Source organism: Felis catus, chromosome C1 (genome assembly GCF_018350175.1).
Source record: "Felis catus isolate Fca126 chromosome C1, F.catus_Fca126_mat1.0, whole genome shotgun sequence".
NCBI lineage: Eukaryota > Metazoa > Chordata > Mammalia > Carnivora > Felidae > Felis > Felis catus.
Genome location: NC_058375.1, coordinates 207632404 through 207645182, shown reverse-complemented (window position 1 = coordinate 207645182; position 12779 = coordinate 207632404). Strand labels below are relative to the sequence as shown.

The window sequence follows — 12779 nt, the reverse complement described above, 5'->3', positions numbered from 1 at the left end:
GTCATGATCTCACAATCCAGGAGTTCAAGCCCCGTGTCGGGCTCTGTGCTGACAGCTCAGAGCCTGGAGCCTGCTTCGGATCCTGTGTCTCCCTCTCTCTCTGCCCGTCCCCTGCTCATGCTCTCTCTTTCTGTCAAAAAAATAAACATTAAAAAAAAAAATTAAGAAAGGTCACTTTTACTAAGCTGTATGTATTACGTGTTTTTTTACCTTCATTGTCCCAGTGGAAAAGTATGTCTACTTCTCCTAAATGGTTTAGAATTTTGCAAAGTGTGTATATTTATATCTGGGAACTGAACTCAGCGGCTGCTTTTCATTTATTAATTAACCTGCTTGTTGAAGATCTTATTTACATGGTCTCAAGAATGAAAGTTACTACTTTTTCCTATGCTTCAGCGTTCACACTCCGGGTATTAGAAAAAATAACTTCTCAATTAAATCCTTTTTGTTCTAAAATGTTTTCTTTTAAGCAATATTGTGAATAAATTATGCCTCAGGTTTTTCATGTTTCAGTATAAATAACCAGCTTTTTTTTGTGCGTTTTTAAAGCTGATTTTCTTGGGTTGTATCCATTCAGTCAGGACAGGGAAGGATGAGGAGAAGCGGTGCAGAAGCTCTTAGACGTCTTTGGTAGAGTGATACGTGAATAGCAAACAGGCTGCTCCCTCATGGCTGACATTTTGAATACAGGCTTAGATCTAGGCTTGAAAATAATAATATGGAACCTGTAAGTTTAACACTGAGCACACACATTTGTAGCCCGCAAACTTAAGGCACACATACCTGATCGTATGTGTCTTGTTTATAGAAAAAAATTATTATGATGTATCCTGATTTCTTTGTTTTTATTTGGAAGGGCTTATTGGATCTGAAGAGTAGGTTTGATCGCTTCCTCCAGGAATCGTTCAATAATGACCGGCTCTTTAAACAAACTATTGCGGGTGACTTTGAGTATTTTCTCAACCTCAACTCCAGGTCCCCTGAATACCTCTCATTATTTATTGATGATAAGCTGAAAAAGGGAGTCAAAGGGGTAAGTATTAATGCATTTGTAAACACATGAAATTTTATTTCTAGATTTAAAATTGTATACAAAATTAGGAACTACAAAATAGAAAATTAGGGAATTCTGTAGACAGAAAATTAAGCCTAGCCCTTTGCTGTGCTTAAATGTGTGCTGTGATCTTTGAAAAGGATTGCTTAAGGTATTTGAAATGGTCCAAAGTCCTTTGACATTTCACTTAATGTATAATTTATACCAAAACCAAGGAACTACACAGTCACAGTTGTTAAACAGTCTTTATAGACTATGAGGGTTAGATACGCTGTAGAGATGAGAGGCGACTAGAAGACCGCACTATTCACAGCTTGGGATGTTGCTGTTGTCACCTTGTCCTGGGTGTTGTGTATCCAACAACTCTTGGATGCCTAGAATTTGAAGAGTAGATTAGAATAGCTATCAGAAAGTAGTTTGAGAGCCTTTATTATATATCAGGCTTATTATATTATATATAATTATATATGCTTATTATATTAAGCATATTGTTGTCACCCATGCATTGGTCTTTTTAACTTCTTCTTAGAATTTGTGAGGCAAAAGGGAAAAGCAATAAATGCAGGTTTTCCAAGCAGCTATAACAGAAGAACAGACAAGAGGAAGATCACCATAGGAAAGAGCATTTCGTCTTCCATATTTTTTAAATATATGCTTAATTGGCTATAATAGCATCTTACCCTTACTTAAAAGATGAGGGCAGGGGCCTTTTTAGTTTTTGAGCTACAGCCAATTATTATTACCCTTCTGCTTGCACAATTGAGATTTTGAATGAGCTTGCATCAAAATACCTGTCTTTTGCCCATATAAATCTCTGCCTAAATACTATGGAAAAGCATTGTAATATTCTTTTTTGTGATTAGAATTTCATTTCATTTGTTCTCAGTCATCCTTTACTGCAGCCATTATCACCTCATTGCTGCATTCAGTGGTAGCCCTCTAGGGAGGGGAAAGAACTCTGCCCTGGCCCCTGAACTTCTCCAGCTGGGTCCCTCCTTCTGACATCTCTCAACCAGCCTACATTTGTTATCAGTCTTATAACTGCAGATGAACTGTGGTGCGATTTTTGTAGAACTAAAATTTATAATTACTAAATTGTCTTTTCATTGATTTTGCAGCTAACAGAACAGGAAGTAGAAACAATATTGGATAAGGCAATGGTCCTTTTTAGGTTTATGCAAGAAAAAGATGTATTTGAACGTTATTATAAACAACACTTGGCAAGGAGACTTCTCACAAATAAAAGTGTTTCTGATGATTCTGAAAAAAATATGATATCTAAGTTAAAGGTAAGGTGTATATATAAACTGGAATGATGTGCACCTAACTAACGTTTGTTATGTGATTGAACGCCAACATGCAGTTAGAAAATGTTTAGTTGATGTAAAATATTTCTATAAATTAATAAAGCTAGATGTTTTACAGCAGATTGCACTTAGATTTGCTTAGGTTCTGAGACATTCAGAGTTTGCTGAAATTTCTCTTGGTGTGGCAGGATACATTCATGGAGATTTGGGGGAGGATTAGTGCAAGGGAAATACTAAAAAGAGTATCACTGTGTAGTTTCATTTTCACAAAGTGCGGTTCATAGACCACCTGTACTCATATCGCCTGGGGTGCCTGTTAAAAATGTAGAGTACTGGTCCCTACCTTTGATGAGGTGTATTGGAATCTCCGAAAGAGTCTGGGAACCTGCATTTTATTCGTGGGTTATTCTTAAATACACTGTTCTTAAATCCGCTAAAGTTGGGTGCCCACAGGCATAGAGCAACTGTTGGAAAGGTTTAGAAAGGATGTCAGTAACATGGAAGAATTTTTGTACGTTCGCTCATAGAAAACTCCATGGTTAATGTATTTCTTTGCACATTTGCTGATAGAAAAATCCATGGTTTATTTGTGCATATTTGTGTTTTTCTTCCACAGACTGAATGCGGATGTCAGTTCACATCAAAACTGGAAGGAATGTTTCGGGATATGAGCATCTCAAACACAACTATGGATGAATTCAGGCAGCATCTACAGGCAACTGGGGTAAGATTCTCCATTAATTTCTACTTGTATGTGTGTATCTGTGTGAAGTCTTTGTAATGGGCATTTTCATCCATGTATCAGATCTGCTGGTGTCATTTCTTCAAGTGTTGTTAGTAGCAACATTTGTATTGTCTGTGCGTACTTTAAAGATCATTTTCTGCCATATAAGCATTTTTTTTAACTATTACTGTTAAAGTAGGTTTTTCTTTCTCTTCTAAAATTTAGTTTATCCTCTCTCCTTGAAGGAGTGTTCTGAAACTTTGATAGAATGATTTCACTGTCGTAACCATTACAGATTGTGGAAAGAATATGGGGCCTGGGCAAACTTGCTGAGTTTTACACTCTTCCTCTCACCTTACCCCAGGATTGTGCTATCTTAGAATCGTTGCCTGGCCTTCCTATACCTCAGTATTCTCATCCATAAGATCAGCATAAAGGGAGTCTGACATTCTCAGAGCCCCTAGGGAACGATCAAGAGTATAAAAATGCTGACATTAATGTGTTGTAAATGTGGTTTTGTATTGTGCCTCCTGGAAGACAGTAAAGCTGCAGCTTTAAACAGCTTTGGAGTCTGATGGGGTTTTTGTGAGGGTTTAATGAAGTTCAGAATTTTCTTTTTATTCTCTTCTCTCCCCTCCCCTCCCCTCCCCTCCCCTCTGTTTTTCAGCTTCACCTTAAACTTTCCGTTTAGAGAACTCTACAGGTTTTCCCTTTTTTCTCGAGTGACCTTATACAACTTCGTAATTCAGAACTATGACAGCCGGGGCACCTGGGTGGCTCAGTCGGTTAATTGTCCGGCTTCAGCTCAGGTCATGTTCTCATGGTTCGTGAGTTCCAGCCCCGCATTGGGCTCTGTGCTGACAGCTCAGAGCCTGGAGCCTGTTTCAGATTCTGTGTCTCACTCTCTCAAAATTAAATAAACATTAAAAAAAAAAAAAAAAGACATAACAGCCATTTAAAAAATTTGGAGGTCATTTTCTCTGACATTTAGATATGATGAGACTCTCACTTCTGTTGGTCATCACAAGCCAAATTATGTGAAAATACCTAATTCTATAGAAATGGAAATTTATATATATTAAGGCATTCTGACTTAGAGGGACTTCTGGTCTCTCCCCATTATATATAGTTGAATGATTTGCCTCAAAGTTGATTGTGGAGAAGGGTTGAGAGTAGGAAAGATACAAGTCTGTGACAAATAGAAATTTGGTTGGGCAGGAACTGAATAATATGATTATCCTAGGTAGTTTTTTCTTTTTTAGATTATTTAGAGATTTATACTTAATTTTGATACACTAATATATTTTCATGAGATATAATTATTTTTCCTGTTTATTTTTTTTCTTCCACTAATCTTACACATATATTTTTTTAAACGTTTGCTTATTTTTGAGAGAGAGTTTGTTTATTTTTGAGTAGGGGGCGGGCAGAGGGGAAGAGAGAGAATCTTAAGCAGGCTTCATGCCTAGCACAGAGCCCAGCGTAGGGCTCGATCCCACAATTCTGGGATCAATACCTGACCCAAAATCGGGAGTCAGATGCTCAACAGCCTGAGCCACTCAGGCACTTCTCTTGTGTTTTTATTTTAAAAACTGAGAGAGGGGCAGGAAAAACAGACTTGCTATTATATTTCTATTTGTTTGTATCAGCAGGTTGTATCCTGACTCGATAGCCGTTTCTGTTACTTCAGTCTCAGTACACTTGCCCTTGTCATGTACTGCCTTTGAATATACGGTGAATGTCTTCAAAATATTACTTACTAAGACAGCTAGGAAGAGGAGATGCAGACCACTAAAGGAATATTTCTTTGAGGTTCTTCCTTTTTTTCCCCTCACTTAATGAATAATTCATTAAGTGCCTTCTATGCCAAGCACTGTTCTGGGCACTGGGTATACAGCAGAGAATGGAACAGACAAAATTCCCTCCCACGATGGAACTTACGTTCTAATCTGGGTCACAGATGAGAACGAGATAAACAAGCACATAGCACCTTAGCAGGTGACAGGTAATAGAGAGGAAATCTGTAGTGGCAGAGTGGTCAGGGAAGGCCTCCTTTAAAAAATTACATTCTGAGGAAAGATTTGAAAATTCGCAAGATGTATGGGTATGTGGGAGAAGGGATTGAACCAAGTTGTGGCGCCATTACTGCCACTTGGAAATGTACCGCTGCCACTGCCCACCTCTGTTCGTCATCTAAGAGTCTCCTGTGGTCATCTCTCCTGTGCATTGTCTAAGATTATTAGCTTCAGCTGCTTGAGTAGTTCTTCAGGAGATCTGAGTGGGGCATACTTCGTGATATTTATGAAATTTATCTCCTTAAAAAAAAAATCTGTATCACTGGGGCGCCTGGGTGGCTCAGTCGGTTAGGCGTCTGACTTCTGCTCAGGTCACTATCTCACAGTCCGTGGGTTTGAGCCCCGCGTCGGGATCTGTGCTGACAGCTCAGAGCCTGCAGCCTGCTTCAGATTCTGTGTCTCCCTCTCTCTCTGCCCTCCCCTGCTCACGCTCTGTCTCTCTCTCAAAAAAATAAAGACAAAAAAAAAAAATCTGAATCACTAATCATCCAGGTTAGATAGATATGGAATAATGGTTTAAAACAAGTTGTGAATATCAATAACAATATTTCATTTGTGCCTAAGAGTTCCTGTTGGGGCCCCTGAGTGGCTCAGTCAGTCAAGCGTCCGACTCTTGGTTTCTGCTCAGGTCACGATCTCGCAGTTTGTGAGTTCAGGCCCTGCATCAGGCTCCGTGTTGACAGTATGGAGCCTGCTGGGGATTCTCTCTCTCCCTCTGTCTCTGCCCCTCCCCCGTACTCGCTCTGGCTCTCACACGTGCGCGCGCTCTCTCTCTCTCTCTCAAAAAGAAACTTCAAAAGTTACTGTTAATGTGCTTTCTTGTTTTCTTAGAAATTTGTTGATAAAGAAGAAAATACCTCACTGTGACAGTAATGCTAGCATCTATTTTGTAGAGATAGTTACCCATTTTGCAGTATTTGTGGAGCACACTTTGTAGAACTGGATCTGCAGCGTCTTCTGCAGAGGCTGTTAAAAGAAGAACTACGTGTGAAAACATGAAAGTTTTGATTAATGTAGTGGAAATGTGAATGCGATATTAGAAATAGGTTGTGTGTTAAGATGGTAAAAATATTTCAAAGCTGAGATGAAAAGTGGATACCCTTAAGATGAAAGATTTAGAATTTTCTCTAAAATGATACTTTATGACACCTTAACGTTGTATCTAAAAAGACGTAACGGCCAAAACTTTATGCTTCTCAGTGATACCGTTAACACCTTTGTTTATATAGTAAGAATTCTCTCTTGGTCATTATTTTAAAGCCAACATCTTAAGCAATCATTGCAAATATTTGCCAGGATAATTAAAATTTGGAAAACACTGATGGATCTAGCCTTTAAGAAGTTAAGTTTTATTTGCTAGATATTGGACAAGGAGCGAACTACTTGGATAACTCTAACACAGTGTCTATATGGAACGGAAAACAAATCCTAGTTAATTTGTGGGGGACATCTTTTTATCTTTTACATAGGTATCTTTAGGTGGTGTTGATCTCACAGTCCGGGTGCTCACAACAGGATATTGGCCCACTCAGTCAGCCACACCAAAGTGCAACATCCCACCAGCACCAAGACATGCTTTTGAGATATTCAGAAGGTAAACATAGGTCAAACTTTGTATTTGTAAGTACACGTAATTGTCCAAAGTTGAAATATACTTGAGCATTAGTGGTGATCCTGATTGAGGATGACTGTACTTCATGTTTTACTTAGTGTTCAAAAGGCAAATGTATTCTTCATGCTTTTTAATGTGTGAGAATGAGTTGTGTAAACTCTTTCCAAAGGGCCAGTTTACTAATGTCTTCATCCTTAGTGTATTTTGTATTGTGGACCTCTGCCCATGGCTTAGAACAAACGGATTGTTGGGTTACTGTGGAGAAAAGTGGTCTTAGGGACAGTAGCAGCTGATCTGCAGGCCAGGGGCAAAGTGTACTAATAGCAATTAATACTGCCCTTACACATAGACACTTGTTAAGGGTTATTATCCTGTAGTTTATAATTTCAAATATGTAAGTTACATGACTCTCTAAAACCTGGTTTGATTTGCTAAAGGTTTTACTTAGCCAAACACAGTGGTCGACAGCTCACGCTCCAGCATCATATGGGTTCTGCAGATCTCAATGCCACCTTTTACGGACCAGTTAAAAAGGTAACTGTTGACAGTTGGAACATACTTACATTAAGTAACTGGAAATTAGTTTATAGAATTGATTTCTGATTTTTGTTGACCTGGGTAATTTATGTATTCCTTTTATTTTGCCACCTGTTTGAAATATTCACAAGGGGAAACTGGCTTTAACTTCCTTCCTTCTGTTCTTTATCGGACACTATGAAGACTCAGTAGCCTTCCTTCAGGAAGGTATAATAATATAATGATGCATTTTATGTATAAGATTAGATTTGAGACAGTATTGCATAAGCTAATAAAAGCTTATTTAAGAGCATACAAAGCTGTTAGTCCCTTTTCAGAATTCTCACATCTCCTATAATCTTTGTTTCCAGTAAATCAAAACCAGGAAAATTAACATGGCATTTGTGAGATGTACAAAATACTACCAAAGTATTTACTTTAAAAATTAGCAAGGCACTAGTGAATTGCTTTTGTTTAAAAAACGTAGTAGCTTTTTTACATCCAACGTTGTGAAGTTTAGACTAATAACTTGCTTGCATTGCTTGGATATCATTCAAATCAAAGTCATTTGCCTTCAAATAAGAAAGTAATAAATAATAAATCTTTTAGAAAAACATTGAAAGAAAAATACCCGAACTGTCATCTAGGCAGCAAATAACAGTTTTATTCCGTATTTTAAGAATAGTCCTAATGGTTTTATATAAGTTACTCTAACTCCCCCCCACTTTTTAAAAATATTGTTAATGTCTACACCTGTTCTAATTTTTATGCTTAAATGAAATGGAAAATATTCTTTACAGTTCATGTTTGACACTATTAAATATTTGAGCGTAAGTAGTAAGGTTATGGATACTAACGAACTCAGCTTTTAATTATTGCTTGCTTTTGTTTTAAAGGAGAGGGTTTTTTCCTAAATAGTCATGTTTTCTTTTGAAGTTGGGTTAAATAGATAGTGGGTTTTAAAAAACAATTCACATGTTAATTGCTGAAGGCTTAACTTTCTACTTTGTACTTAAATCATAGAGCAGAAACAGGCTTAAGGATGGCAGAGATTTTTTCCCTCATCCTGTGCTGTTATTTGATCTTAGACCACACAGAAAGAAACCCCTATTACTTTTGGTAGGAGTGTGATGACAGTGTTGTCTTTTAAGTCTTTTATTCCATCCTGAACTGTTAAAATAATTTTAGCTATCACTATAAGGAATTGTTGATTCATTACTTGCTCAGATATATTAAAATGTTCATAATGGGAAAAAAAAAAGGACAGTCCTAAATAAGGAATGAGTGTGCGTGTGTGCGCATACGTACATATACACGTACCTGTTTTTTTTTAAGTTCTGTTTCCTTTTTATGTAGGAATAAGGTAGTTTTATTATGGGAACAGTTGGATATTACAGTGCTTATCTTTCAAACATACTGTTAAAGTTACCACGAGATAATTCTATCTTGTTTGTATTTTTTAAAAAATGAAACAGGAAGATGGATCCGAAGTTGGTGTTGGAGGGGCCCAAGTAACTGGCTCTAATACACGGAAGCACATACTGCAGGTCTCCACTTTCCAGATGACCATTTTAATGCTCTTTAACAATAGAGAAAAATACACGTTTGAGGTATGTGTCGCTTATATAAATTTTAAGCAATTGTATTGTTTCTGATTCTCCCTGGTTACCAGGGGTCTTTATTTGAATAACCTTTAAAGTTATCATCATTTGAGTATTTTTATTAAGTAACCTTTGAGTACCGTTAGAGAAAACAACGTAAAATTGGGCGATGGAACTATCTGACCATCACGTACTTATTGGCTCACATTTCATTTCGTTTTTTTAAAAACCAGCTTTATTGTAGCATGAGTGTTACATGATAAAACATACCCCATCTAAGTGCATAATTTTAGGAGTTTTAACAGATCTGTGAACTTGTATAAGTGCCATCACAATCACGATCTAGAATATTACCCTCTAAATGTGTATACTCCTTTGCAGTGTGTTCCAGCTCACTGTCCCAACGTTGCCAGTGATCTGCTGTGTATCACTATAGATGAGTTTCGCCTTGCTAAAATTTCCTGTAAATGGGATCATAGAATATGTGTTGTGCTTGTCCATCACGTATTTTTGAGTCATCCATGTTGGTGTGTGTATGGTTTCAGTAGTTCATTCCTTTTTATTGCTGAATGATATTCTATTATACGGATTTACTACGTTTTCTTTACCCATTTACCTAGCGATGGGCATTTGAGTCATTCTCAGATTTAGGCTGTTAGGAAGAGAAAGATGGGTTGAACTTTTTAAGAGACGGCCAAACGATGTCCCAAAGTGTTGTGCTCTTTCACATTGCTGCCAGCAGTGTAGGAGAGTTCCAGTTGCCCCATATCGTCTACAGAATTTAATACTTTTAAATTGTAACTGTTTTATTTGGCGTGTAATTGTATGTGACTGTGGATTTAACTTGCCTTTCCTTGATGGCGATCAAGACGCAGAGAATCCTGGGTGTGTTCCTGGGCCACTTGCATGTCTTGTTTGGTGAAGCGCCTCTTCCTGTCTTTATTGGGTTGTTTGGAAAGCTTTTTACAAATTTTGGATACAAATCCTTTGTCAGATCTGCGTGGTATGAATATTTTCTCACACTGTCACTTGCCTTTTCATTTTCCTTAAATGATATTTTTTGAAGAGCAGTAGCTTTTAATATTGAAAAAGTCCAGTTGCCACTTTCCTTTTATAGTTCATGGCTTTTGATATCCTGTCTAAGAAATGTTAGAATTTACTTACAAAAAATAAAGTAAAAATTAAGAATTATTTCCCCCCACACACAGATACTCTGTTGTTCATTCCATTGTTCTTTGTCCAAAGCGTTGTTCTTTTCCCTTTGAATTACCTGGCACCTTTATGAAAAAAATCAATTGACCATATATGTGTGGGTCTGTTTCTGCACTCTGAGCAATCAAATCTGATCGCTTTCTATGTCTAGTGCTAGTTTTACACTATCTTGGTAGTGTCAAATTTCTTTTTTATACCCATCTTTTTTTTCTTTCCTCCACCAAGACCTTTGATTACGTTAAATGCAATTAGTCTTTTCCCATGCCTTTAATAGGTACGTTGAGTGGAAATAAAGATCATGTGATTCTTCCTAAATTTTTTTTTAAATGTTTGTTTATTTTTGAGAGAGAGAGTATGAGAGGGGCGGGGTAGACAGTGAGAGGAAGACACAGAATCTGAAGCAGCCTCCAGGCTCTGAACTGTCAGCACAGAGCCTGATGTGGGACTTGAATTCAGTAGCCGTGAGATCATGACCTGAGCTGAAGTCGGACACTTAACCAATTGAGCCAACCAGGGGCCCCAAGAGCATGTGATTCCTAAGTGTAAATTTAAGATAAAAGCTATAAAATTATTGCCATATTTATTCTTAATTGAAAGCTAATTTTCAGACACCGTGAACATAGAAATAAGTTCACTTGAGATTTAGGGCAGAATTGAATTGTAGATATTTTTGAGAGAGAGAAAGCTTAAGAAGGCTCCACGCCCAGTGTCCCAGCACTGAGCCTGACATAGGGGTCAGTCGCGTGAGCGTGGGACCATGACCCGAGCCAAAATCAAGAGTCAGGTGAGCCACCCAGGCACCCCTGTAGGCCTATTTTATACCTACCTTCGTGCTTGCATTTAAGAGATTATTGTTTTTATGGGATACACCTAAAGGAAATACTTTGAAACCCAAGTGTTGTAGGTCTGGTGGCTAAGTCAAGAGGTCTTGGTCTTATCTATTTCCAGGTGTGTCTTACCTAGGGGAGTAACCTCAGCTGTCCAGCGCAAGTTACATATGATTTAGTCCCAAGGATATTAATTAAGCAAGTATTAAGTCCCTTGCTCAAGTTGTAAGCCTTTTCAAACAGAAGTGGAATTAAATGATCTCTAACAGCTTGACTGTTTTAATCTGCAGCTACCATGGATAATATATTTTAAGCAAAATAAACTGCTGATAAATGCTAATTAATGTTGGTTTTCAGTCCTACTTTATAAAGAGCTGGTGAAAATAATGAGACAGAAACATAAACTCATTTTCTGAAGCCATTATTAGAATTGCTAGTAATTTTAGTGGTTCAGGCTTACTCTTCTCTTTCCCAACCGACTTGGGATCACTGATACTAATGAGCATCATTAAGTAGAGGGTAAAATTAGGCAGAAAATTCCTCTAATATTTCAAATGTTAGCTAAGTAACAAACCAGATGCCTGAGCATAAATGGCATATGTAGAATGCCATTCCTGTGGCTCCAAAGCCTTCTGGCTGCTTGCATCTTGAACAGGGGGCATTGTGAGAAGGCACTTGAAGTTTCTACTCACACTGTATGTTGCATTCTAGGCTGCTGTGTAAGCGTTATTAGCTGGCTCTTCTACACAACTCACCTCCACAAATTAGAGAGGATAGTTGAAAGTAATACTTTAAAAGGAGGCTGATTTTTTAACTCTGAGTACTCTTTATAAGTTCAGTAAAATGGTGTATGTGTTATTTAATGCTACGTAACACATCTCAAAACTTAAGTTTAAAACAACCTCTAACAATTTATCATCTTCCCTGGTTTCTGTGGGTTAGAGGTTTAGGAGGGGCTCATTTGGTGAGTTTTGGCTCACAGGTTCTCATGAGGTTGTGAAGATGTCACCTGGGGCTTCAGTCATCTAATGTTTGTGCCTGGAAAATATACTTCTAAGCTGTTGGAATATTCTTCCTTCCACGTAGCTGGCAAGTTCATTTCAGCTCTTGATAAAAGAGGTCTCCGTGTCTCCTCACGTGGCCCTTACCACATAGCTGTTCAGTTGTCCTTGCATACCAGTGGGAAACTCTCCCTAACCCGAGCCGTCCAAGAGCCCCAGGCAGAACCTGGCATGCCTTTATGACGCTAGCCTTTGAAGTCGCATATGGTCACTTCTAATTTTCTTGATCACCCAAGTTAGCCCCAATACTGTGAGGGGATCACACAAGGCTAAAACATACCAGGAGCATTATGGGCCATCTCAGAAGCTGCCTGCAAAAGGTGGCATTTATATGTTGTGTCACATTTCATCCATGGCAGTCAAGCTGCTGAAGCTTTTTCTCTTTTTATGTATTTTTTTAATGAATAGAAGTTTGTTACGGTTTAAAACAGCTAAAATCAGGAAATACATAAAGTGGTAGTTTCTACCCTAGATTATAGTAACTAGCATTTGGTTTTTGAAAGGCATGTAGATATTAATTAATATATATTTTTCTGATATTATACTTCTTAAATTTTCTTGAGAGTGAGTCTGAAATATAAAAACTAGTTATGGATAATAACAAAATTAATGTTAGGCAGTAGCACTTAAATAGAAATCGGTTAAAAACCAGTGATAATTGGTATCTCATGAAGAAGTGCTAACATCATTAATAACATAATTTCACATCATATATTTTTTTTTTATTTTTTTTAACGTTTATTTATTTTTGGGACAGAGAGAGACAGAGCATGAACGGGGGAGGCGCAGA

At 37.7% G+C, this 12779-nt stretch overlaps 1 protein-coding gene across 6 annotated transcripts in view; it reads left to right on the top strand.

Annotated features, from left to right (window-relative positions):
• The window catches only part of CUL3 (cullin 3), a 95696-nt gene that overhangs the window by 71974 nt on the left and 10943 nt on the right, over positions 1-12779 (top strand). For all 6 annotated transcript variants that reach the window (XM_023259738.2, XM_023259737.2, XM_045034548.1 and 3 more), the window contains 6 exons: positions 857-1033; positions 2173-2343; positions 2978-3085; positions 6630-6754; positions 7210-7306; positions 8764-8898. In XM_023259738.2, the coding sequence (XP_023115506.1) occupies positions 857-1033; positions 2173-2343; positions 2978-3085; positions 6630-6754; positions 7210-7306; positions 8764-8898 (813 nt within the window). The remainder of the gene's footprint in view (positions 1-856; positions 1034-2172; positions 2344-2977; positions 3086-6629; positions 6755-7209; positions 7307-8763; positions 8899-12779) is intronic.